This window comes from Protomyctophum parallelum, assembly GCF_964188405.1.
Source record: "Protomyctophum parallelum genome assembly, chromosome: 7".
In the NCBI taxonomy this organism is placed as follows: domain Eukaryota; kingdom Metazoa; phylum Chordata; class Actinopteri; order Myctophiformes; family Myctophidae; genus Protomyctophum; species Protomyctophum parallelum.
Genome location: NC_139705.1, coordinates 28,685,960 through 28,713,373, shown reverse-complemented (window position 1 = coordinate 28,713,373; position 27,414 = coordinate 28,685,960). Strand labels below are relative to the sequence as shown.

At 44.8% G+C, this 27,414-nt stretch overlaps 1 protein-coding gene across 2 annotated transcripts in view; it reads left to right on the top strand.

The window, feature by feature from the left end:
• slc2a4rg (SLC2A4 regulator) overlaps positions 1–24,490 on the top strand; it is a 70,594-nt gene extending 46,104 nt beyond the window's left edge. The window contains exons 3-10 of one of the 2 annotated variants that reach the window (XM_083768537.1): positions 4,328–4,422; positions 9,851–10,107; positions 13,374–13,474; positions 15,205–15,390; positions 17,230–17,377; positions 21,993–22,139; positions 22,503–22,639; positions 23,580–24,490. In XM_083768537.1, the coding sequence (XP_083624663.1) occupies positions 4,328–4,422; positions 9,851–10,107; positions 13,374–13,474; positions 15,205–15,390; positions 17,230–17,377; positions 21,993–22,139; positions 22,503–22,639; positions 23,580–23,691 (1,183 nt within the window). In that variant the 3' untranslated portion in view covers positions 23,692–24,490. The remainder of the gene's footprint in view (positions 1–4,327; positions 4,423–9,850; positions 10,108–13,373; positions 13,475–15,204; positions 15,391–17,229; positions 17,378–21,992; positions 22,140–22,502; positions 22,640–23,579) is intronic. The other variant, XM_083768538.1, reaches the window with a different exon arrangement.
• The last annotated feature ends 2,924 nt before the right edge of the window (positions 24,491–27,414 follow it).

The window sequence follows — 27,414 nt, the reverse complement described above, 5'->3', positions numbered from 1 at the left end:
AGTGAATGACTGAAGGCTCTTGTTGTGTCGATTATCTTACAACCATCCTTCATGTTCTTCTTTTCTCTACACGCCCTGATTATCATGATTATCCCAATTTAATCAAGATTCAAATTGTCACCAGTTTGAATTGTGTGTGGGGGGGTGGGGTTATTTTCTTTTTTTGTTTGTAATGACGTCATATTGATGCACGGGGGAGTCATTCTTTTCTCTCAATCTCTGCCAACCCCATGTTGCACACGTGTGTGACAAATTAATGGCATTGTATCGGTGGTCGGAACACCATGCGTGCTCAGCCAGTGATATTATTATTAGCCTATTAACCCATTTAGACCTGAGGACGATTCTTAAAACAAGGCTTCTAAATCCTTTTTTTTTTTTCTGAAAAAAATGGATGCTGAGCGCCAAGCAGGGACTGACCCCCCCAATCCAACCCTTGATGCTGAGTGCCAAGCAGGGAGGCATTGGGTCCTATTTTTACAGTCTTTGGTATGACCCGGCCGGGGATCGAACCCTGGCCTCCCAGTTTCAGGGCGGACACTCTAACCTCAAGGCCGCTGAGCTTATCTCAACTTAAAAAATAAATCACAACACCCACAAACATAGATGTGAAAGTGCAGAAGTAACCGAGGTTACAGAAGAAGGAAGGAAGGAAGAAGCCGATACATTGTTCTCCGAATGACGAAGTGACATGATGTAGAAAAGAATATATATATGTTATTTAACCCATTCAGGACAGGAACTCCTTTTGGTGTTTTAAGCATCATTATACGTTATACTTTAGCTATTTTTTTTAAATCGTGAAAATGGAGGGGGGGTCCCTTGAAACAACATATTTTCAGATGCGGCCAATTTCTTTTCCTGGGGCTCCTTGACATGAAATTGTTTGAGAACCGCTGATACAGAAACATAGGTTTATCAGAAAACTGTTGTGATTTTAGAAGACATTTGTAGAATCGTCCTCAGGCCTAACCAGTATCAATACTGCAGTCTAGAACTACTCTGTTACAAGTAAAGGTTCGTATCGTTCAAAAATTCAAGAACGCAGACCTACTGTAGGTGAGCTAAAATATCTCGCCCAGTCGGTCAGCTGATTGCAAAGTCAGCAAAAGACACCCACATGGTAAAGTGTGTGTGCGTGCGTGCGTGTGCAAGTGTGTGTGCGCGCACGCTCGGTCGGCCCTGCAGCCGAGAAACAGTTCAATGTCAGGAAACCAGCAGCGGGGGGGAGTGAGGGGTCTTCAGGGACATGTATGACTAACATAATGAAAAATACACTGTACAAAGTTGATGGTGTGTGTGTGTGTGTGTGTGTGTGTGTGCGCGCGTGTGCGTGTGTGTGTGTGTGTGTGTGCACATGGTCGCTTGCATTTGTGTGGGATGTCTGGTGGTAGGCTTGGCAGTAGCAGGGCTAAGTGGGAAAAAATCACACTCATGTGAAGTGAGGGGCGCTATAATCATCATACATCATATCATCATATTCTGTGCTCGGCCAATCAAATCATCACATTTGTGGTACACACACAGACAAAGCCGTGCATAGGAGGGGCACAAACTTCACCTCACCATTCATTCATTCATTCATTCATTCATTCTTCCCCCATGTCTTTTCTGTGCATCCTCTTATTTTGAAGGCATACATTTTTAAACCACGATCATGAAAGAATGTTGGTCTCTTATTGGCCAAGGGTTTCCTCCGACTGACACACCGACAGCCGATTTGCTCAGACACATATGGACGTAAATTCTACATTCATTGTCAATGGCATGTAATGTGTGTGTTCAGACAGAATCTACACTATAGCGGTTTATAGGGGGGGCTAGCACCCCTCATCATCTACACTATAGCTGTTTATAGGAGGGGCTAGCACCCCTCACAATCTACACTATAGCTGTTTATAGGAGGGGCTAGCACCCCTCAAAACAAAAATATATACGTATTTTTGTCATTAGCAATCAATGAGTTTTAACATGGTCCAGCTGATAATGGCCCGGTGGTGCGTGTTCGGCAGGACATCCAAATCAATGATGAAACTAACGAGTGTAACAGTACAACATGAATAATAGAGATGCAGTTTACAGGACATGAATATTAATGAGCCGACTGGACACTGGACACCGCTAATCTGGTCATCTGTTGTCCTGTGTGTGTGTGTGTGTGTGTGTGTGTGTGTGTGTGTGTGTGTGTGTGTGTGTGTGTGTGTGTGTGTGTGTGTGTGTGTGTGTGTGCGCGCATGCGTTACTACGTGCAAGGACATATGTCTCCACAACTTACGTGTGCGTCCGTGTGTGTGTGTGTGTGTGTGTGTGCTTTGGCAATGTAAACGTATGTTTTCTCATGCCAATAAAGCCCTTTGAAATGAATTGAATTGTGTGCACATGGTCACTTGCATATGTCTCCACAACTTAAGTACAGTATAGCATTTGAGAAGTATTGTGAGGAAATACTTTTTTGTGGTGTTGTGCCGCGCTATGAGGTTGTAGATCTCATTTTTATTTTTTTTAAGGGGTCGGTGGCCAATTACATATCTTTTGGGGGTCTTTGACATAGAAAAGGTTTAGAACGACTGACATAGAAACATAGGTTTAGAACGACTGACCAAGAAACATAGGTTTAGAACGACTGACATATAAACATAGGTTTAGAACGACTGACATAGAAACATAGGTTTAGAACGACTGACATAGAAACATAGGTTTAGAACGACTGACATAGAAACATAGGTTTAGAACGACTGACATATAAACATAGGTTTAGAACGACTGACATAGAAACATAGGTTTAGAACGACTGACCAAGAAACATAGGTTTAGAACGACTGACATAGAAACATAGGTTTAGAACGACTGACATAGAAACATAGGTTTAGAATGACTGACATAGAAACATAGGTTTAGAACGACTGACATAGAAACATAGGTTTAGAAGACATTTTGTAGAATCTGGTCTCGGGGCTAAATGGGTTAAACTGACTGGACACAAGATGATTGGGCAGAACACACAAACATGTAGACACAAGAACACACACGCACGCACACGCTCTCTCTCACGCACGCGCATGCAGTGCACGCGCTCTCCCTCACGCACACAAGAACACGCATGCACACACTCTCTCTCTCACGCACACACAGTACCAGAGTGCATCTACGGTCAGGCCTCACATCAACACCAGTAATCTCTCACAGAAAACGAGGCGTGTCTGTCGAAGACGTGATGAGTGACTGCAGCGTGTTTCAGCGTGCGCTCATGTACATGCACGCGTTTGCACGCGCACGTGTGTGTGTGTGTGTGTGTGTGTGTGTGTGTGTGTGTGTGAGAGCGATCCAGCTGAAGTCTTGCGGTGCCGTGTGACTGATTGTTTCTGTCTGCCTGGCTACATTACCCCCCCCCCCCCCTGAAATATGGAGACGATAATTTCTCTTGTGGGTCTTGAGCTCTACAGTTTGTGATCCACTAGCCTAAGCTTTATAGAACGATCCATGCTCTAGACTAGAGACTCTTAACTCTTTGCCAGATCCAAGGCATTTCAATGTAGTTGATAGGATTCTCTACGGGATAATGCCGTTTTTGAATGATTTATTGAAAATTCTCTGTTGTGAATGTGCGACAACGAAAGATCTTCAGAGAAAGCTTGACTTGTCTGCTTCCGGGAACACTGGGTTCTAGGACAACAAAAAAAGTTATGTACATGAATGCGATTATCATGCAAGCTCATACGTCAATGAAACGTCATACAGATATTCTATAAATACTATATGCTTAGATGTTTTCTATTTATATTAGGATAAATGTGCGCGAGACGAAACGGAAGTGGCGAGGAGGCTCCACTTCCGTTTTATCGCTTAAGCCAAATTCCAATACCCAAAATCTCGGCCACTCGCTCACTCCCACTCGGACACTCCAGCATGGCAAATTATGGTGAAATTTGTGACCTGCCGAAATATGTTACCATCTTGTAGACTTCACACAACTATTGGAGGTCTTTAAATATGTGGCCTGAATACCGCTAGGTTGAACTCTGCTAATGAACAAACTGCAACGATTTTCATTCGGACACTGACATTATGTGATGTCTGCAAGATTTGCACATAGTTCAGCAGGTCACCAATTTCACCGTAACACCACCATGCTGGAGTGAGCGAGTGTGAGTGAGCGAGTGGCCGAGATTTGGGATATTGGAATTTGGCTTTACGCATGACAGCTCTTCCGTTGGCCCAGACTGTATGATGAAGCATTTGTAATTCGCGGAGGCAACAGTCTGGTAACGCGAGACTAGACAGGAAGCCCTCAGGTCATGTTGACAGGAAGTTGTGTTGTGTTTGACAGGAAGCCCTCAGGTCATGCCGATAAGGAGGTGATGGCTGCAACCGTCCTGACATCGCTGTCCACATCGCCTTTGGTGCTCCACCCTGCCTCAACAGGTAAACTACCGCCATTACACCCTCTGGTGCTCCACCCTGCCTCCACAGGTAAACTACCGCCACTACACCATCTGGTGCTCCACCCTGCCTCCACAGGTAAACTACCGCCACTACACCCTCTGGTGCTCCACCCTGTCCCCCAAGGGAAACTACCGCCACTACACCCTCTGGTGCTCCACCCTGCCCCCACAGGTAAACTCCACCCACTATAACCTGTCCACTAGGGCATCAACGAGTTGAGATTTTTCCAAGTCGACTTGTCAGACAGTAAAGTCAAAGTTGAGTCGATGCATCGTTTTATGATGTGGTGGGGGGGAGGACTTTAACAGGGGGCTCAAATACGGAGCATGTCAAACAGAGCACTGCGCACGCAGTGGCCTCTCCAATATGGCACAGTGTATGTATCTATTTGGCAAAGCGCTGATTATTGAACCATAAAAATGTAATAGTAAAATACTAAACAGTGCAGGCACACACGCAAGTGTGCGTCGCACTCTTGTACAGAGACCAGAAAAGAACAGGAGAGAGGGCATACTTGGCACACACAGCAGCCCGAGAACACTATTCAAAATATAACCTTAACATTAGTGGCAGTACAGCAGCCCGGCCTTCAGAACACAATATAGAAGACTTTTTTTTTTCCCTTTTTTTTTTTTACATTCTCCTAATCTGAATCGACTTGTGTTAATGAAATCGATGCATAATTTTTTTTAATGAATGCCCTACTGTCCACATCGCCTCTGGTGCTCCAACTTGACTCCATGCAGTCACTTTCAGTAGTCGAGGCCTGCAGAGGGGAGTTGTGTGTGTATGTGTGCCCAGGTGATGGTCGTTGATGCTCATTAATACATCAAGGAAGGCAATTACGGTATGTTTCTGCACTGTCCAATAGGTCTACATGCCTTAAAAAATGGCAACTAAAAAATACGGGGAAGCAGCTTTTTGCTTCTACGGGCCGTCTGCATGGAACAAGCTCCCACTGTACCTTCGTCAGGCAGCCTCTGTAGACAAGACCCACTTCTACAACATTGCTTTTAATTGATGTTTTATTTTTTTTGTTATTCATGTCCTCACTGTATTGCATTACTGCTTGTTTTTTGTCGTTGCCTTGCTTTTCTTTTATTCTCCATTGTTCTGTAAAACACTTTGAGCTGCATTTCATGTCATGAAAGGTGCTATACAAATAAAGTTTTATTATTATTATTATTATTATTATTATTACATCCATCCTAAGATGCCATCTGTAGCTGCCCCTCGATTGATGAAAGAATGACAAGTTTGGGTGCTCTCGACGGATGTGTTTATTTGTTCCAACAGCGTGAAAACTATAAGGATAGAATTAATACAGTTAAAATCGAATAATTTAATAGTTTCACTACTAAAATCTGTGAATTAAACTTGTCACTTCAGTAGTACAATCAACAATAAAAATGGTTAATTTATGGTCAATTATAAATACAGTGATACAAAACTCAAGTCATTTCAATTATAAGACAACAAAGGAAAATGCACAATAACCAAAAGTACCACAACCAAACGAAAACCAAACAAATACAATCATGAATGATACTCCAAATGGAAACTAGACAAATAAATAATCATGTATACCTCACTCCGCTTATCGAGGGTGCTAAAGGGCTGCATAACCAACTTGAACCTCAGGGCACATCAACAGTCACCGATGGTCACATTTACACATAGTGTGACGGACAGGCACTGTAGACAATAGACAACTTCAGTCACTAAAAGTTCACTACAACTGCAAATGTCACAGGCTTCAACACTGCTTAATCAATAAGTAGTACAAACATAAGAGTCACATAAACAGTCAAACATTTCATACCGTGTGGTCTGGTGCAAACACACACACACTGGTGCTCTCTCCCTCTGCTCACTCTGGAGTCTGGCGACTCTGGCTGTGTGAAATGAGTCTATGGGTCTGAGGTGAGTGAAGCTAACAGGCTTCAGCTATATATGGGTAGGTAACAGGAAGTGTCAAAGTAAAAGTATGCCAAATTACAGGAAGTATCCAAATAAACAACAAAATAAGACAAACAATAAATAAATAATCAACAAACTTCAAACTAAAGAAATGATTGCAACTGTCACCGGCAGTTACACCATCAAAGAAAGCTTTTTTTTTTTTTTTTTACATTTTTGTTAACTCAAGCTAGGTTCTAAACAAGAAAGCATGTTTATAGTTGTTGCACAGAATTTAGGTCATTTTACATGAAAAGTAACGCTACTTTTACAATGTAGCCTAATTAAATAAAATTTGTGAAAAAAGATATGGGGGAAGATAAATCATGAAAAAAAAATTGGTCATTTGTCTGGAAAATAAATTTGTGTTTAAAATATCTTGAAAAATATTACCGTGTGTCTCCCCCAGTGTCTCCCCAGTGTCTGCTCAGTGTCTCCCCAGTACCTCCTCAGTGCCTGCAGTGTCTCCCCAGTGTCTGCCCAGTGCCTCCCCAGTGCCTCCCCAGTGCCTCCCCAGTGTCTGCCCAGTACCTCCCCAGTGCCTTCCCAGTGTCTCCCCAGTGTCTCCCCAGTGCCTCCCCAGTGTCTCCCCAGTGCCTGCCCAGTGCCTCCCCAGTACCTCCCCAATGTCTCCAATAGCAATACAAGAGCAATAATACAAATTAATCTCATTAATTAATCAAATTAATTAATTCATTCATTATAAATGTTCGGTTCCCCCCGTGCCCAGAACCATGCCAAAGCTTTCTCCTGCAGGGAACACTGTACACACACTTTAACACTCCGGCTGGCGGAGATCTCCGTCCTATCAAATAATTACATCCGACGCCTATAGGACGGAGAATCACTGGCTTGATAACAGATAAGAGCGCACCACTCTATAGTCTGGGAGCGTCTATTGGGCAACATTCGATGCCATTTCCGGTTGGTCCGTCACCCAACTGGTCCCCCTCCATTTTTAATGGATGAGATTAAAAATCTTAAAACGGGAATAACTCTGAATCTAAATCAATGATTCCAATTCTAACCAAAGATTTGTCTTTTTGACGGCCCATCGCGGTCCCGTCGCTTGCCGCGTCAGCCCTGCCCACTATGACCACCACCCTTCCTCCACCACCCCCACAGCTGCTACACTATGACCACCCCACACAAGTCGCCTACTACTACTTGCTTTTTCTGCTTTTTGTCTCCACCAGACCGAAGGCATGGGGGGAGAGTATGTTTTGCACTCCGTCCGTGTGTCCGTCCGTGTGTCCGTCCGTCCGTCCGTCCGTGAGCAGCTAATCTCCGGCACCGTTAACCCGGTCGATGCCAAATTTTGCACACACACTCCCTGGATGCCAACGATGAACCTCTGCCCCAAAATTTCCAGAACGGCCTGTTATAGCGCCACCAGGAGGCCGCTTTGTGCAAAACAAGTTTTTGCACAGTACACCTACAGATTTTGTACACAAATTGGTACACAGTCTCTCTAGAGCCATTCAACGAAACGGGTCTTTCAGATTTCTCAGACTCCATCCTGATTGGTTAAGATTGGCTTCCAAAGTTCACAGGAGTGCTCAGTTTCAAACAAAATGCTGCAAATCATGAACACATCGCGTGATTTCCGTGAAATTGTGCACGCACATTCCCACTAGGCCGAGGAAGAAATGCCACATGAACAATTTCAACTCAGCCTCAAGGTGGCGCTATAACTGGCCGAAAAGTGTTTTTACCTCTAATTTACTTTTGTTGCCCTTTTATCCAACCACCAGATGAAGGCAAGCTGCAATGTCCTACATTCCTATCCTGGTGGAGACCTGTGCCCAGAAGGGCACTTTTTCTAGTTTATTTTATTTTCACACGATTATGACCAAATGATTGTGATTATGATGGGTTATATATGGGTTATGTAATGATTGTGATTATGATGGTTTAATATATGGGTTATGTAATGATTGTGACAACCATGTCCCTCAGCCTTGACCCCGTTGCCTTGGCAGCTGTAGACAGACGGACGGACGGACGGACGGATGGCGGGCGGGCGGTCAAAGTCCATGTTGTCTATTTCGGGCGCTAGCAGCATTAGCGTCATTGTGCCACTCCCTATCTCCCATTGTTGCCATGTTTCGCTTATTGACCTGTAAAGTCGCTGGTAAATATTCCCCTTGTCGGTTGCGTATTTTTGGGAGTTTGTTTCTAAAGTTTAGTTGCTTATTTTTGGGTTTGCTTTACGTACCACATGGCAAGGACCCCAAAAATAATTTGTAATTATATTTGTGTGACATTTGTTTTGCACCCCCATACAAGATTTGTCTTTAAACAATGTTCCACATTTTCCCCTTTTTCCCCCACATCGTTTGTTTCTGGAAATATACGAATCTACAAGCTTGCAACGCATCACAATGTGACGTGTTGTGAGCTTGTGCATCGTCTACTTTAGTTTTAGTCATCATAGCTTAGTTTTCATTTGGTTTCCATTTAGTTTTCGTCAGTGGAAAAAGGTAAAAAGGTAGTCAACGAAAGAATGTCCTAGTTTTAGTCGACGAAAACAACACTGCTATGGACTTTATAATGTTTGTTAGAGCACTGTAAACAAACGTTACCAGGGCCCTGGCACTTCACATGAGTGTGATTCATTATTATTTTTATACCGGGCTAAATCCAAAATGGCCCTTGTGGCGCCATTATGAATATCAATCATGAAATCACTTTTTCATACAGTATTGAGATTTGACGATTAGGATTCAGATTTACAATTTACAATTCAGGCATTTAGCAGAAATCCAGAGTGACAACTACATAGAAACAGTCATCAAGAATGAATCAGATTCTGACATCAGTCCTATATGTTTCAGTTTGACCAAATGGGACCGTATGGGTCCATTTGGTCATTGAACATTACTACTTTTGGTCTTTGAACATTACTACATTTCAAAATGTGTCACCTGGAGCCATAACTACTGTGACTTTAAACAGACAACATCAAAGTGCTTAAAGACTAAACCTCTCTTAAAGTCTCTCTCTTGTAGCAAAAACACAAGAGTGACTCAAATTAACAATAGTTGTCTGAATCTAGATCGCAATCTTTTATCACGATAAACCCATTTAGACCGTACGACGTGTGGGAACGTCATAACTAATCCAACCGACGGGGTCCTAGCGCATTTTCATTGATATCAAACGAGAGAAAAGGGCACCATACTCCTTGCTCTTCGCACTTGCGCGGTCCCGTTCACTTCCCTGTTCACCGCTGCAGAAAGAATCCCTCGTAACTCCTAATCTAGGGAGCTCTCCGTGGTTTTGATCAGATGGATATACTAAGCTCTTCATTTCTGACTTCTGACCTGCCTCTCCTTCAAAATATGAACGTGAGGGATTTTCGAGCGACTTTATGGTAACGATAGCAAGGTAAGCAAACAAAAATATGTCATGCGCTGATGATGATGTCATTGTTCTCCCCCTGCAGTTCCAGATCCGGCCAGCAGGGGCTGGAAGGAGGCGCTGTCGGCCAGCTATAGCAGCTCCACCAGCGGCAACTGGAGCTGGGATGCCTGCAGCGACCAATCGGTGCCCTCCACGCCATCCCCGCCCCTCAGCAACGACCACACCCTCGCCAAGGACAGCTTCCTGCTCTCGTCGTCCCACGGTGATGATGTCAGCGAGGACGGCGTCACGGACGGCACGCACTTCCTGTTCGAGGACCCCATACCGCGCAAGCGGAAGGTGAGCACTTCCTGCATTTATATTTTACTCATGATCAGAGCTTCCGTTGCCCCATACTGTATGACGGAAGCATTCATATATATATTTTTTTTAAGATATTTTTTTGTGGCTTACGCCTTTATTGATTTTTTTAAGGGATAGAAAGTAGGCTGACAGGAAACGGGAGAGAGATGGGGGGATGACATGCGGTAAAGGCCGTGTCGGGTCCGGGAGTCGAACCCGCGGCACACCGCAACTGGATCACCAGTCCGGTGCCCAGACCATTACGCTATGGCCTGGGCCAGCATTCATATTTTACTCATGATCAGAGCTTCCGTCGCTCCAGACTGTATGACGGAACAGAACTCTGGAGATATGTCAACACAACAAATCCAATGTGAATTGTTAATGTTAACTTCAGCTTCAGTCAGTTTTTTTGTTTGTACATGGAGGAGTAAGTGCGTTATTTCTGCTGTGCACAGCCAGGAGAACGACGTGTTTAATTATATCCATTGACCATGTCTTTTTCAGTCGCTTTCCATGTGTGACACAATACGTGTTTACAGTTTAAGTAGCAGCAGGCGCAGCCACGCTGTTCAACATAATCGTGTCGGACGAAACCAGCGGCAGCTGCTGGACCAACGGTAAAGCACGTAGTAGGACCGCCACATTTTAAAACTGTCCAGTCAGTGTCCACTCGGTATCGGTAGAGAACATTTTGTTCGTGGCGTCTGACCAGATACGTATAGCTACACACTAGTGCTGCACCGGGGCTAAATCACTGCTGAGTCTGTGTGCGTGTGTGCATGCGGAGGAGGAGGGAGGAGGATCGCGTGCGTGCGTGTGTGCGTGCGTGCGTGTGTGCGTGCGTGCGTGCGTGCGCGCAATGACGACTGCAAAGTGCAAACCAGGGGATAGTTAGTTAGGCAGACAAAGTAACGCAACAGAATCAAACCACTTGGTGGTTTGATTAGCAACCCAGCTTACAATTACAATACACAGATAGATCTCTGGTGTTGTTCATGTGCGCCGTCTCTGTGTCATGCTATTCTTTCTTAATTTTACAGAGTATATAGATTGACTACTATACAATCCAATAAATCTGTATACAAGATAATTTCAGAGAGGGAGGGAAATACAAGATTAACTGTTAACTACATGAAATTTTTTTGTGGGGGCGTGTTGGTAAAGGGGGAGTCGTTTGGTATTCATTATGAATAGTACTGTAATAGTTACGATACAATCTCCAGCTCTTTATAAACAGAAAATGTGTGTGTGTGTGTGTGTGTGTGTGTGTGTGTGTGTGTGTGTGTGTGTGTGTGTGTGTGTGTGTGTGTGTGTGTGTGTGTGTGTGCGTGTGCGTGAGCGTGCGTGTTTACCGTCAATGTAAAAGCACGGGCGTGCATTTATCGTCAATGTAAAATTTTCCCCGGACAGCGCTGGTTGGCAGGTGTCAATACACTTTTAGAACGGCATGTTTGTGCCAGGTATGGGTGATTAGATTTATTTCTTGATTGAGTACAGTAGTGCAGTTTAGGCCATGACACAAGGGTGTGTGTAAGTAAGCCCCCCTCCTCCCCCCCCCCCCCTTCTCCCCCGATAAACATGTGTGTGCATTCGTTTTCACAGCTATTATCGCCTGATAGCAATTAATTGAGATAATCACAACTATTTAACACAATCGTTTCCACGTTGTAAAATGTTTGTACATTTTCAAAAATAAATGAGGAAATAGCTGATCTACAAGCTCAAAACCCGTCACGTGGTGAGCTTGTAGATCAGCCATTTCCACTAATTCCAATTAAATGTTTTTGAACGTCTCTAACGTCATGAATTCGTCATGTAGTGTCTGCCGTTCCCATGTTCAACAGAAAGACACGATTAATTTAAGCGGTAATGGCAGCTATTTGCATGACAATGGGTCGTTGAGTGAAGTGGCATGATCATGACAGCCGCAGTGTGCGTACGTGCGTGCATGCGTCTTCTTAGCAGGAAGAGCTCAATGCACATAATTACTCTGTCAGTCAGTCTGTCAACACACATCAAAGTTCTGTAATAGTTGGGGCGAGCGAGGTGTAAGGTGTCTCTCTATCTCTGCCAGTGTAGTGTCAGATTTCTATTTGCGTTCTAATTACAGTGTGACGGCATGGCATGGGGGTGATGACGGGGGTGCAGAGCTCTGTGCCACCTTGCAGGCTGGCAGGCTGGCATTCAGTCTCCCATAGAAGAATGTTCATGAACTCCCCAGGCATAACCTATTTTGGGGGCGGGAACCCCTTTTGGTGTTTAAAGCATTATGTTATACTTTAGCTATTGGAAAATAGCAGATCTACAAGCTCATGATCAGATCTACAAGATCAGATCTACAAGCTCATAGTGCAGCACCGAGTGCCGCGCTATGAGCTTGTAGACCTGCTATTTATTTTTTTATCGCAAAAATGTGGCGCAAATCTTTGAATATATATTCTTTCAGAGTTTTTAACTCAACTATTTGCTTCTGGAGGGTCCCTGGAACAACATATTTTCAGATGGGGGTCGGCCGCATATTACATATAATATATTTGGGGTCCTTGACATGAAATATTGAGAACCACTGATATAGAAACATGAGGTTTTTCAGAAAAAAGGCATTTTAAAAAGACATTTTTTTAATTTCGACGTCAGGCCTAAATGGGATAATATGTGGTTATAAATCCAGAACACACACACACACACACACACACACACACACACACACACACACACACACACACACACATACACACAGTATGAGACTTATAATGTTGCTGTCGGGGGGCACAAAACAATAGTGTTCTATACATTGCTGTTCCTTGGAGTGGTTCCACTCAAAAATAAAACAGGCAAAATCAGGCCCTCAACAGTGACATCTGCTGGCAAATTCCTTTCGTCGTATATGTGATTTGTGGACTCTTACATCACAGTCCACAGTAACATTAGAGCACTTGTTTGAGCCAGAAAACCCCAGACCACAAAAAATATACTGAATGTTATAATTGCAGGGTTTCAAAATAAAATACGAAAAGTTTCAAAAACGTTTTATTTTATTTTATTTACTATGAAAGCCTGCATTGTGGCCCCCTGAGTTGTGTCGAGGTCCCCCCGAAGTCGTGTCGACTGAGAACTTTGATCCATAGTGTGTGTGTGTGTGTGTGTGTGTGTGTGTGTGTGTGTGTGTGTGTGTGTGTGTGTGTGTGTGTGTGTGTGTGTGTGTGTGTGTGTGTGTGTGTGTGTGTGTGTGTGTGTGTGTGTGTGTGTGTGTGTTTCAGAACTCCATGAAGGTCATGTTTAAGTGTTTGTGGAAGAACTGTGAAAAGGTCCTCAGTACCTCCTCAGGGATCCAGAGGCACGTGCGCACCGTGCACCTAGGGTGAGTACCGCGCATGCATGCACGCACACACGCACGCACACAAACACACACACACACACACACACACACACACACACAGCACCATGCACCTAGGGTGAGACACACGCACACACACATGCCTCATCATCATCATCATCATCATCATAACCTTTATTTCAATTCGGAGTACAATTGAGGGGCAGGCCCTCATTTTCAATGTAGCCGAATACAGAACACAAATCAACAATATACAAGTCAACAACAAACAGAAATCTTAAATATCCATCCATCCATCCATCCATCTTCAACCGCTTATCTCACGAGGGCAACAGCTCCACCAGATTGTTCCAGACTTCCCTCTCCAGAGCAACATTAGTGACTTCCTCCTGGGTGATTCCGAGACGTTCCAAGGCCAGTGAGTCGATGTGTTTCCTCCAACTGTGCCTTGGTCTGCCCCGGGGTCTCCTCCCAGTGGGACGTGCCTCGAGGACCTCCCTAGGGAGACGCCCGAGAGGCATCCTAACCAGATGCCCGAACCACTTAAGCTGGCTCCTTTCCAGGCTTAAATCTTAAATATATTAATCAGAAAACATAAGAACTATAAGAGATAATTCATGAAAACAATTACAATGTTGAGCTAAAAGTGCTGGAAATAACTTCCCTGAATTGTCCCAGGGAAGGCAGTGATGTGATTTAGAAGGACTTCTGGATCTCATTCCCGTCAAAAGGAGCACTAACAGTGAATGCTGCTTTACCTACTGTAGCTTTGTGTTAGCACATGGAACCTTGAGGATCAGGAAGTCAGACATAACAGGTTTTATAGGTACTTGGATTCTGATCCAACATAGAGCAAATGTGACCACATCTGACAAAATGGTCCTCATCTCGCCTAGAATGAAGAGGCACAAAATGACAAAATGAGAGAGAGAGAGAGAGAGAGAGAGAGAGAGAGATCGATCCATTGTACTGCCATGAAGAGCTGACCTCCACCCATTCATATTGTGGCCTCTCCTAGTTGGTCTGTTATATAGATTGGCTTTCACTGCCCCCTGCTGTTCAGAGGAGGAAACGAGTGCTTCTAAATCCTGGAAAAACAGATGGTGGTCCGCGGCCAAATACAGATAATTCTGGGGGTTCTTGACATGAAAGACATTTTGTAGAATCTGGTCTCGGGTCTAAATGGGTTAAGATGCACAGCTTAAGAATTTCACCCACCTTTCTTGTGATGTGACGTTAAAGATCGATTCTGGTTCTACGTCTCTGAATCAGTGTTGATTTCGTCGACTAAAAACCAAGACGAAAACGTTTTTTTGTCTTTGTCGACAGCCTTTTTTTCATTGACGAAAACTAAATGGAAACTAAGCTATGATGACTAAAACTAAGACTAAATATACTGACAATTTCGTCAACAAATAAAAAAAACTAGACTAAAATGTTAAGAAGGGACTAGTGGACAAGAGATCCAGTATAAGTCATTTTACAATTGGTTTGCATGCTGAAAATAGCCGACCTGCGACGCGTTGTGAGCTTGTAGATCGGCTATTTTCAGCAATGCTAAAATGCATTTTAGTCGACTAAAATCCTATGATAAAACTAAAACTAGAACTGACACTAAGACATTCCAGGTTGACTAACATGTGACTCAAACTAAACGAAAACTTTTCAAGAGACCAGGACTAAAAAACTAAAAATCCAAATTTGCACTGAACACTGAATGTACTGTGTGTCCTTGTGGTTTGGTTTGGGTCCAGGCGCAGCAGCGACTCGGACCTCAGCGACGGCGAGGAGGACTTCTACTACAGCGAGATCGAGGTCAACGTGGACTCGCTGACCGAGGGTCTGTCCAGCCTGACGCCCACCTCCCCCACCACGGTCGGACCGCCACCCTTCTTCCCCCACAGCGGCGGCCATCATGCGGTGGCCCCCTTCTTCCCAAGGTCAGAATAGTTTGGGGAGATTTAAAGTGAACATTTTAACTCAAATCTTTGCTTCTGGGGAGGTCCCTGGAACAACATATTTTCAGATGGGGGGGGGGGGGTGGAGGCATATTACATAATTATAATTGTTGGGGTCCTTGACGTGAAATATTGAGAACCACTGATGCAGAAAACATAAGGTTTTTCTGAAAACTGTCAGGATTTTGAAGAGATTTTTTTAATTTCGACGTCAGGCCTAAATGGGTTAAAACACCAAAAGGCGTTCCCGCCCAAAATGGTTTAAAGCAGGGGTGCCCAAACCTTTTTCACTGAGAGCCACATACAGAAAAATATAGGAAGGGCTGGGCCACTCACTAGAGATGAGGTATATCGCCTCACCTGTCGTGTATTAAAGCAGGGTTTACTGCACAATGTTGTTGGCATGGCGCTGCGCCATGCTTGAAATAAATCGTGCCATGCCGAGCTGCCCAAAAAAAAAAAAGGGGTGTGTGTGATATGAAATGTCCAGTACCTCCCCCAGTGTCACCCCAGTGTCTGCCCAGTACCTCCCCAGTGTCCCCTGAGTACCTCCCCAGTGTCCCCTGAGTACCTCCCCAGTGTGCCCTGAGTACCTCCCCAGTGTCCCCTGAGTACCTCCCCAGTGTGCCCTGAGTACCTCCCCAGTGTGCCCTGAGTACCTCCCCAGTGTCCCCTGAGTACCTCCCCAGTGTCCCCTGAATACCTCCCCAGTGTCCCCTGAGTACCTCCCCAGTGTCCCCTGAGTGCCTCCCCAGTGTCCCCTGAGTACCTCCGCAGTGTCCCCTGAGTACCTCCCCAGTGTCCCCTCAGTACCTCCGCAGTGTGCCCTGAGTACCTCCTCAGTGGCTGCAGTTTCTCCCCAGTGCCTCCCCAGTGTCCCTCCCCAGTGCCCCCCAGTGCCTCCCCAGTGTGCCCCTGAGTGCCTCCCCAGTGTCTTCCCAGTGCCTCCCCAGTGTCCCCCCAGTGCCTCCCCAGTGCCTCCTCTGAGTGCCTCCCCAGTGCCTCCCCAGTGTCCCCCCAGTGCCCCCCCAGTGCCTCCCCTGAGTGCCTCCCCAGTGTCTCCCCAGTGCCTCCCCAGTGCCTCCCCAGTGTCCCCCCAGTGCCCCCCCAGTGCCTCCCCTGAGTGCCTCCCCAGTGCCTCCCCATTGTCTCCCCAGTGCCTCCCCAGTGTCTCCCCTGTGCCTCCCCAGTGTCCCCCCAGTGCCTCCCCTGACTGCCTCCCCAGTGCCTCCCCAGTGTCTCCCCAGAGCCTCCCCAGTGTCCCCCCAGTGCCCCCCCAGTGTGCCCCTGAGTGCCTCCCCAGTGCCTCCCCAGTGTCTCCCCAGTGCCTCCCCAGTGTCTCCCCTCTTGCGTTTATTTTCCATTTTTGGTCACTCGAGTGGGAAAAAGTTTCTTAGGTATCGGTTTTGGTTTTGTGGAGAAGCTGCCTTGTTCAAGACATTAGCTCCACCTAGTGTTAAAACTAAGAAATACAATACAGTCAAGTGCAAATTTCATGTGCGGGCCATATTACATTATATTTTTAGAATTTGATACAGGCCAATTAAAAGGGGGGGGGGGGTTATTCTTCCACAAGGGGGCGCTCTGCGGGCCGCAGTTGGCCCGCGGGCCGTAGTTTGGACACCCCTGGGTTAAAGCATTATGTTGTACTTTCGCTGTTGAAAGAAATTGCAGATCTACAAGCGTGCCACGCTACAAGCTAATGAACATTAGTGAAGACCAATTATATGAAGATAAAATGTTTTATTTATTTATTTTAGTTTTACTTTTCTCGTTAGTTTTAGTTACCTTTAATAACCCCATTCCCCCCAACGCCTGCAGCGTCCCGCGCTCCGAGCACATCAGCGTGATTGGCCAGCCGCAGGCTCCGCCCCTCCTCCTCCAGCAGGATCATCACCCCGCCCCCATCCTGCTCAGCCAATCAGCTCCCTCCACCCTATGCCACATCCGGACTGATCACGCCTACCAGGTTAGATTTGATTTTATGTATTTATTTGTACCCATTAACCCATTTAGGCCTGACGTCAAAATTAAAAAAACGTTCGCTCTGAAAGAATATATATTCAAAGATTTGTGCCGCATTTATACGATTAAAAAAAAATAGTAGACCTACAAGCTCGTAGATCTGCTATTTTTCAATAGCTAAACTGTAACATAATGCTTAGTTAAAACACCAAAAGGGGTTCCCATCCAGAATGAAATTAAAAGTGTCAGGGGCAGGGCCGGATCTACCATATGGGCACTTTGGGCACGTGCCCAGGGGCCCTTGGGCACCAGGGGCCCCTCAAAGTTCTTTTTTTTTTTTTTTTTTTTACAGAAAATGTCCCTGCTAATCCGAATGAAATAAATGGTGTCTAAAAAGATTAGTGTTTTATTGTTGCATTTGTTGGTGAGAAGGGCAGCTGAAAAGTGCAAATTGTGTGTGTAAAGCAGCAACAATGCGCTAGATTGGCTGTCACTCTGGGGGGGGGGGGGGGGGGTAGGCGACCGGAAATAGGCCAATATAACGGCATAAAACCGCCCCAAAACGGCTAAAAAAAACAGCAAAAATGTTGCGCGCGGGTGAAGGGGGGGCCCTTCGAGCTTCAGTGCCCAGGGGCCCTCAGAGGTGTTAATCCGGCCCTGGTCAGGGGTGCGATCGTGTTGGAGATGAATATGCTGTGACTACTGAAAAGGTAAGAGAATGAAAAGTACAATAAATCAACGCAAATCAGTGTTTTTTTTGGCAGCACAGTTTAATTTTAGTTTTTTTTTATTTGTTGACAAAATTGTCAGTATATTTATTATTTTATTTCCATGTATTTTTGCGTCTGTGAGTCGACGAACATTTTTCGTCTTAGTTTTAGTTGACAAAATCAACACTGACACTGACTAATGACAACGGAACCAAAAGTAAGGTCCGCACACTGAGTAAGTAAGGAACGTTAACCCATTTAGACCGTCCCAGAGCCATCTAATAGAAGAGTTACAACATTGAGGGGCCAGAAACTCTGACCGCTGTTCATGCAGCCTGAACTGAGCCAAGCTGGAGTTGGAAATACATTGTTTTCAACGAGGGCGGCACCGATAAGAGCAATTTTAGGCATGTGTGCAACAAGACAACTGTTTTAAAGCATTGTACAGTAACAACTAAAGTCTCTGCAATGTTTATGTTGTACTATTACTACAAAACAATTTAAAATAAAGGGATGTAAGATCATTAAAGCTGGGGCTGTTGCCCGAGTCCAATGCGTTTCTGCCTACTTCCAGTCCAGGACTTGGCCCAGTTGGTTGGCCCCATTCTCAATAGAGCGTCGCAGTCCCGCCCCCTTTCAGAACGACGAGTGGCCCAGGAAATGATTCTCCATTCATTTTCTCCATAGGCTTTTCAAAAAGTATTTATATAAAGACGGTTACGCCGCTGACAAAGCCAACTGGGATCGTGACAAATCATGACGACAAACACAATATTCTGTGCCGATCAAATAATTTGAAAGAAGAAAGGCAGGATACAACACTATTTGTTTTGTTTTTCTTCTTACTAATTATTTGATCGGCCCAAAACATTGTAATTATTGTCACGATCTGAGTTGGCTTTGTCCGCGGCGTAACCGTCTTTATATAAATACTTTTTTTAAAGCCTATGGAGAAAATGAATGGAGAATAATTTCCTGGGCCACTCGTCGTTCTGAAAGGGGGCGGGACTGTGACGCTCTATAGATGTCTGGAGAGCCGCCATTGGACTGAAGCCCCATGAAGTGAACGCAGTTTGCATAACTCTGTCTATATCTAAGCCTCTGGACCGTACGGCGTGTGGGCACGTCATAACTAATCCAACCGACGTGTTGCTAGGACGCACATTTTCATTGATATCAAACGAGATAAGAATATTCTGAATTTGTTTGAGTTTGCCTCCAAGGCCACCATACTCTTCGGTCTTCGCACATCCGCAGTCCCTTTCACTTCCCTGTTTACCGCTGCAGAAAGAATCCCTCGTATCTTCTCCGTGGTTTTGACCAGATGGATATACTAAGCTCTTAATTTCTGACATGCCTCAAAATTTGAAGCGAGTGATCATCAGCGACTTATATCGTAATCTTAGCGAGGTAAGCAAGCAAAAATATGGCTCCCGGTTTGTGTCCGGAACGGGAGGGGGGGACGGGGGGCTTACAGAGTAAAAGCGGCCATATCTTCCCGGCACCCGAGCTTCTATTTTGAAAGAAATCCTGCTTATTGTGTTAATGGGTAATGTGACTATGTGCGTACATTACAGTAGGCTATATGCAACAACAGAATATAGTAAAAAGAGCACAAATAGTGCAAAATAGGCACAAAATAGCTCTTCAACAAGCTCAAAACACGCTGTCACGCAATTAACCAGACAAATTAATTAATTGGTTAAAGAAATTTATTTTATTTTATTTGTATTTATTTCCATTGATTCATTGATATAAAACACGCTTCTAGATTAGTCTGCAATTATCAACAAAGAATAAATGGAATAATGGCTAAGACAATAATCAATATAGTTGAGCTCTTGAGCGTTGAACGGGGAGAGATGAGAGATGTTCACAATCCCACAATGAATAGGGAGGGATTCATTGCTTATTGGGTCACATTAACTGATATGAAGACTCACACTTCTTATTCTCAAAACATTACAAAATTAAGATGTTTTATTGCTCTCAATAATAATGGCTCACAACAGCTTGTATGCTTGTAGATCTGCAATTTTCACTACTTAAAAGTATATGTATACATGGATTGTCTTTGATTCAAATGTTTGGACGAAAAAAAAGTTGATTATTAGTTTGAGTATTGTCTCCACAAGTCCGAAGGCTTGGGGGGAAACGATGTTTTGCACGCCATCCGTCCATCCATGTGTGTGTGTGTGTCCGTCCGTCTGTGCACAGCTAATCTCCGGCACTGTTGGCCCCGGTCGATGCCAAACTGTGAACACACACTCCCTGGATGCCAACGATGAACCTCTGCCCCAAATTGTCCAGAACGTCCTGTTATAACGCCACTATTGAGGTCGATTTTTTTACTCGTACACAGAGTGTAATTTGAGGGACATTTTTCACGCACATTCCTACTAGGCCGAGCAAATATTGACCTGTTATAGCACCAGCAGGTGGACATTTTTGGAACAAAATGCCTCAAATCATGACATTCAATGTAGACATACCATTGGTCCAATAACGACAACCTATCTCAAACCCTCACCCTATCCCTAACCTCCCACGGGGCAGCACACCTAAACCTAACCTTAAACCTCTCCCAACCCTTAACGCACCCCTCACCAACCTATATCCGGTCGTCTTAACGCACCCCTCACCAACCTTAATCCGGTCGTTTTAACGCACCCATCACCAACCTTAATCCGGTCGTTTTAACGCACCCCTCACCAACCTTAATCCGGTCGTTTTAACGCACCCCTCACCAACCTTAATCCGGTCGTTTTAACGCACCCCTCACCAACCTTAATCCGGTCGTTTTAACGCACCCCTCACCAACCTTAATCCGGTCGTTTTAACGCACCCCTCACCAACCTTAATCCGGTCGTTTTAACGCACCCATCACCAACCTTAATCCGGTCGTTTTAACGCACCCCTCACCAACCTTAATCCGGTCGTTTTAACGCACCCCTCACCAACCTTAATCCAGTCGGACCATTGCTATGTCTAACCAATGCTATGTCTAACCAAAGTATGCCTCCCAGAAGGGGTGGCACACTTTTCACATTGGCCTGTTATAGCGCCACCAGGACCCTGGCTAATTAGCCAAATAGGAACCAGCAAGCAGGCTTGTGGTTATTCCACATTTTCCCACTCTGACTTAACTCTGTCTCATCTTTCCATGCTGGGCTGTGTGTCCGTGCAGGCGTCACCAAGATGCCAAAAGCCGCGCAGTGGCAAGAGTCTCTTCCTGGTTTTTAGACAGCTGGTGGCAGTGTTGTTTTTGGCAGCAAGTTTTTATTTTAGTTTTAGTCATATTCTTTTGAATAGTTTACATTTACTTTTAGTCACATTTTTGTCACCTGGAATGTTTTAGTCAACTAAATCTACAGGGGATTTAGTCGACTACAATATATTTTGGTGGGCCTTAATGCCGTCGTAATGACAGATGACAGTAACTTGCTGAAAATAGCTGATCTACAAGCTCACAACGCGCCGCAGCGCAACACGTTGCGAGCTTGTAGATCAGCTATTTTCAGCATGCAACCAAGTGTAAAATTACTTATACTGGATCTCTTGTCCACTAGTCCCTTCCTAACATTTTAGTCTAGTTTGTATTTGTTGACGAAATTGTCAATATATTTAGTCTAGTTTTAGTCATCATAGCTTAGTTTTAATTTAGTTTCCATTTAGTTTTTGTCTGTAAAAAAAGGTAGTCGACAAACATTTTTCGTCTTCGTTTTGGCTGGTGGATGGAAAATGAAGCTGCATTGTGCCGCGTGGGCGGAGCTTCATTTCCATCCACCGGCTGTTTAAAAACCAGGAAGAGACTCCTGCCACAAGCGGATTCTTTGCCACGCCTTGACGCCCATATGTGCTTACACTTTGTGTGTGTGTGTGTGTGTGTGTGTGTGGGTGTTGTTCCAGGCCACTGCCCCAGTGAGTATCCCAGTATCTAGTGGTGGTGTGAACAGTGGAACAGCACCCTCTGGTGGGAACAGTGTGAATGGCAGCGCGGCACTCAGTGTCTCCTGGCACAACCCTCCTGTCTTTTTCAAAGGGCTCCCTCCGGTGGTGAGTCCACGTAACTGCTCTTCTCTTCATCTCTTGTAAAAAAGGTTATCTTTCGTTTGCTGTCGCCGGGCAGAACCCTTCTAGGTCCATTAGGGCTGTATATAGTCACATCTGATTGGCCAAAATGTTGCCTATAGTCAACATTATTATTATATATTTTTCCATCCCACAATTTCTGTTGTGTATGTTGTTTTTCTCACCGAGTTCCCAATTGTCTAATAATGTAATCCTGGGCTCTACACCAACCTGGGGAGAGAGCAACGGACTGACCTCATGCTTCATGAAACTAAAACTACATCAAAGGTTTGCTGTCAAAGCCAACATTGGGTCCAAAACGCTCTCTCCCCCTCTCTCTTTCCCCAGGGTCCGGTGTCTCACGTCCGGACGGTGAGCATTGGGGAGAAGAGACAGCCAGCGTCCAACAGCACCCCCCCTCACCCCCCCTCCACCAAGAACCACACTTTGACCAGCACTGTACCCAAACCCGCCCCTGGAACCAGGTAGCGTGTGTGTGTGTGTGTGTGTGTGTGTGCGTGCGTGCGTGCGTGCGCCAGGCCCAGGAAATGATTCCCAAAGCATTTTTCCCATAGACAATTCAAAAGGTATTTATTTAAAGACTGTTACGCCACGGAAAAAGCCAACTCGAGTCGTGACAACTCATGACAACAAACACAATATTTTGGACCAAACAAATAATTACAAAGAAGAAAAACAACAAAAAAAGTGTTGTAACCTGCCGTTGTTTATTCTTTCAAATTATTTGTTCGCCCCAAACAATTGTGTTTGTTGTCATGATTTGTCACGACAAGAGTTGGCTTTGTCCACGGCATAAACGTCTTTAAATAAATACTTTTTGAAATGTCTATGAGGAAAATGAACAAAGAATCATTTCCTGGGCCCTGGTAGGGGGCGGAACTGCGACGCTCTATAGTCCTAACAATTTACAATTGTAATTGAAAAAGACAGGAGGGTAGTGCCAGGAGACACTGAGTGTCGCATTGCCATTCACACTGTTCCCACCAGAGGGTGCTGTTTCACTGTTCACACCACCACTAGATACTGAGCGAATTACAGTAAGCAAGAATACCACATATAATACATCAAACACATATAAATAGTCATGGAGAATCATACGTAAGCTAATAACAGGGAATATCTATACCAGTAAGTCGCCTGAGGGTGAGAAGCCAACTGGGCGAGGTCGCGTCCACGCATACGCCTCGTTGACGGCAGACTGCTGGGCAAGCGCCGGCGCTTTGGCATTGGAGGGGTCACATGGAATGGTGATGTATGGTCGTTGAGGCTATTGGGCAAGTGCTATGGCAAGTGCTTAAGAGTTTAAGATGGAGTCTTGCCGCACCACGCCAGCCTAGACGACCTCACAGACGTTTATGCAAAAGGTCCTAAATATGGTGCTGTGGTTTCCTGTTCCCTGTATAGGAAGCCGCGCGGCGAGGCCAAGAAGTGCCGTAAGGTGTACGGCATGGAGAAGAGAGACATGTGGTGCACCGCCTGTCGCTGGAAGAAAGCCTGCCAGAGGTTCACAGATTAAATCTCTGACTTGGACTCTTCCTGCCATGGAGGTGCAGTAGTGAGGAACGGACGGGCCGTTCCACTGAGAAGAGAGAGAGAGGGGGGGTGTTGTTGTTCCTCCCCTCAGTCACCAGCACTGGGGGGGTTGTTGTTCCTCCCCTCAGCCACCAGCAGGGGGGGGTTGGTCGTCTTGCTTTGTCTGCTCTCACCGTTTATACGAATACAGTTGGTGTGTAAAAAAGATAGCCTCAACGCCCCCCGCCACACCCCACCGACCCAGAGCCACATAGAGTAAGACAGAGTTACGACATTGAGGGGGCAGAAAAATGAGCGCTCGAACGCTGTTTGTGCAGCCTGGAGTGACAAGCTGGAGTTTGAAATACATTGTTTTCAACGAGGGCGGCGCAAATATCAGCAATTCTAGGCATGTGTGCAACATGACAACTGTTTTAAAGTATTGTACAGTAACAACTAAAGTCTCTGTAATGTTTATGGTGTACTATTTACTAAAACAATGATCTAAAATAAAGGGATTTAAGATCATTAAAGCTGGGCTGTTGCCTGAGTCCAATGAATTCTGCCACCTTCAGGTCCAGGACTTGTCACTCTTTGCAATGCTCTTCGCCAAATAGAAGTCTAGAAGAGCCACCATTGGACTGAAGCCCCATGAAGTGAACGGAGTTGTCGTAATTCTGTCTTATTCTATGGCTCTGCCATCCCCCCTCCCTATATTTGCTAATAAGACTGAGGAGGATTTTTATCTGTCAAAGATTTAAGAAAGCAGAAACATTGAAAGCTGGTATACCTTTTTTTTTTTTTACTTACATATTTTTCATGGCCTGAATTCAAAGGCGAACTTTTTGAAGATTTCAGATAAGCTTTTTTTGGTATAAAAAAACTGAAAAAAAAGTGATTTCTCATACAGAGTTATTACAGTAAGCTATCAGGTGTGGTTCAGGAGTGTTTTATGATGAGTGACAGCCTAACGTTTTATTGAATTTTTTCGCTATAGAGGTATGCACATTGCATAAAGTGAATGGCAAATTGAGTGGCAAAGTGAGTTTAACACCATTAAACTTAATGCAATCAGATAGGACTTTACTGTGTGGATTTATGGGGCTGTCAAGCTTTTCTTTTTTGCCACTCAGTAGGCGTTCCCGCAAAACTTCCAGGTATGATGTCTCGCGCATACCCGCTATTGCAGAGTTAACCACTCAAACCCTTAACGTCGATATTCGCAGATAGTCGCGATAGTCACAATAATTAAAACATTCTGCAGAAATAACCGATATCACAACGCGCCGCTATGCGCCACCACCACGCGCCGTGAGTTTGTCGGTCGGCTATTTGACGCCTAAGAAGGGGGGAAATAGGAGTGGGCCATGTATGGTGCCCTTGGGAACACCCTCTGTCTTGTCGACGACGTATTTAAGGCTTAGAAGGGGTTAAAAGTCTTCGTTAAAAGTTAATGTTTTCGTTTCGTCACCGTTTAATGGACGACCAATCATGCTGTCACCTGATGATGTCGCCTTTTGTCATAATGACATAAGCTCCCCCCTTAGAACCAACATGTTGTATCATAAGGACATAAGCTCCGCCCCCCCTTAGAACAAGCAGCAGTTAGGAAAAAAATAAAAATGCCATGCCATCCATCATCTTGCGATGTCAATTCCTTAATCCCATCCATCCATCTTCAATCGCTTATCTGTAGTCGGGTCACAGGAGTCCATTTCAAGTCACTTTATATTTGTGAAGCAAATCTTACTAATAGCTAGCTAATATTTTCCCCCCAAAGATTTGCATAGCACAAAAATCATGGTGGTACAACACAAAAAAATTGATTTTCTTTCAACTTTCCCCAAATTATTTTCTATATTATTCTTATCTTAATTTCTATTTCTATATCTTTGAACCCTTGCTAGAGACCTTGCAGAAATAAGAAGCACTTTGAAGAAAACGAGGCGTCTCTCTTTCCGAGTATAAAACGCACGCATCTCATTGAAAATTAACTTCCAGAGAGAAAGAGAGACCTCTATTTCACACAGAGTTTTAACCCATTATGACCCAGGGGGAAAGCATCCATTTCATTTGAGATCGTAGCTATTGTATATATAATGCACCTTTTAGTTCTCAAAGTTTTATTTCATATGTTGGCTATCCAAAAATTGTGAAAAAAGTTGCACATCTTTGACTATGTGATTTATTTTTGCTTGTGGGGGGGGGGGGGGGGGGGTGTCCCTGGAACATTTTCTTTTAGATAGGGGGTACTCAGCCAAACACATATGATTTTGGGAGGTCCCTGACGTAGAAACATATGTTTTTTTTCTTCAGAAAACCGTTTTAGAAGACATTTGGAGAATCCGGTCCCTGGGTCTTAATGGGTTAATTTCAACAGTTATACTTTGCTGAGGCAAATCACCGTGCAATCAGCAGGATGACATCACGATGACATCACACACACACAGTCAAATCCTTTAGCGATAATTGAACTCCGGAGTGGGTCCAAAATGGAACCAAAACAGAAACCCGAAACCAGTTGGAACCCTGTCTGAGTTTAATGGACTCTTGTGAGTTAAATGAACATAAAAGATGTTGCTCTGCTGCCCCATGGCATTTGACATAAAGGATGTTGCTCTACCGCCCCATGGCGTTGAAAGAGTTTTAACATAAAGGATGTTGCTCTACCGCCCCATGGCGTTGAAAGAGTTTAAGGATGTTGCTCTACCGCCCCATGGCGTTGAAAGAAAGGATGTTGCTCTACCGCCCCATGGCGTTGAAAGAGTTTTAACATAAAGGATGTTGCTCTACCGCCCCCTGGCATTGAAAGAAAGGATGTTGTTCTACCGCCCCCTGGCTTGAAAGAGTTTAACATAAAGGATGTTGCTCTACCGCCCCATGGCGTTGAAAGAGTTTAACATAAAGGATGTTACTCTACCGCCCCATGGCGTTGAAAGAGTTTTAACATAAAGGATGTTGCTCTACCGCCCCATGGCGTTGAAAGAGTTTTAACATAAAGGATGTTGCTCTACCGCCCCATGGCGTTGAAAGAGTTTAACATAAAGGATGTTGCTCTACCGCCCCATGACGTTGAAAGAGTTTTAACATAAAGGATGTTGCTCTACCGCCCCATGGCGTTGAAAGAGTTTTAACATAAAGGATGTTGCTCTACCGCCCCATGGCGTTGAAAGAGTAGGATGTTGCTCTACCGCCCCATGGCGTTGAAAGAACGCCATGGGGCGGTAGAGCAACATCATACTCTTTCAACGCCATGGGGCGGTAGAGCAACATCCTTTATGTTAAAACTCTTTCAACGCCATGGGGCGGTAGAGCAACATCCTACTCTTTCAACGCCATGGGGCGGTAGAGCAACATCCTACTCTTTCAACACCATGGGGCGGTAGAGCAACATCCTACTCTTTCAACACCAGGGGGCGGTAGAGCAACATCCTTTATGTTAACTCTTTCAACACCAGGGGGCGGTAGAGCAACATCATTTATGTTAATTCAACGCCATGGGGCGGTAGAGCAACATCCTTTGTTAACATAAAGGATGTTGCTCTACCGCCCCATGGCGTTGAAAGAGTAGGATGTTGCTCTACCGCCCCATGGTGTTGAAAGAGTTTTAACATAAAGGATGTTGCTCTACCGCCCCATGGCGTTGAAAGAGTAAAGGATGTTGCTCTACCGCCCCATGGTGTTGAATTAACATAAAGGATGTTGCTCTACCGCCCCCTGGTGTTGA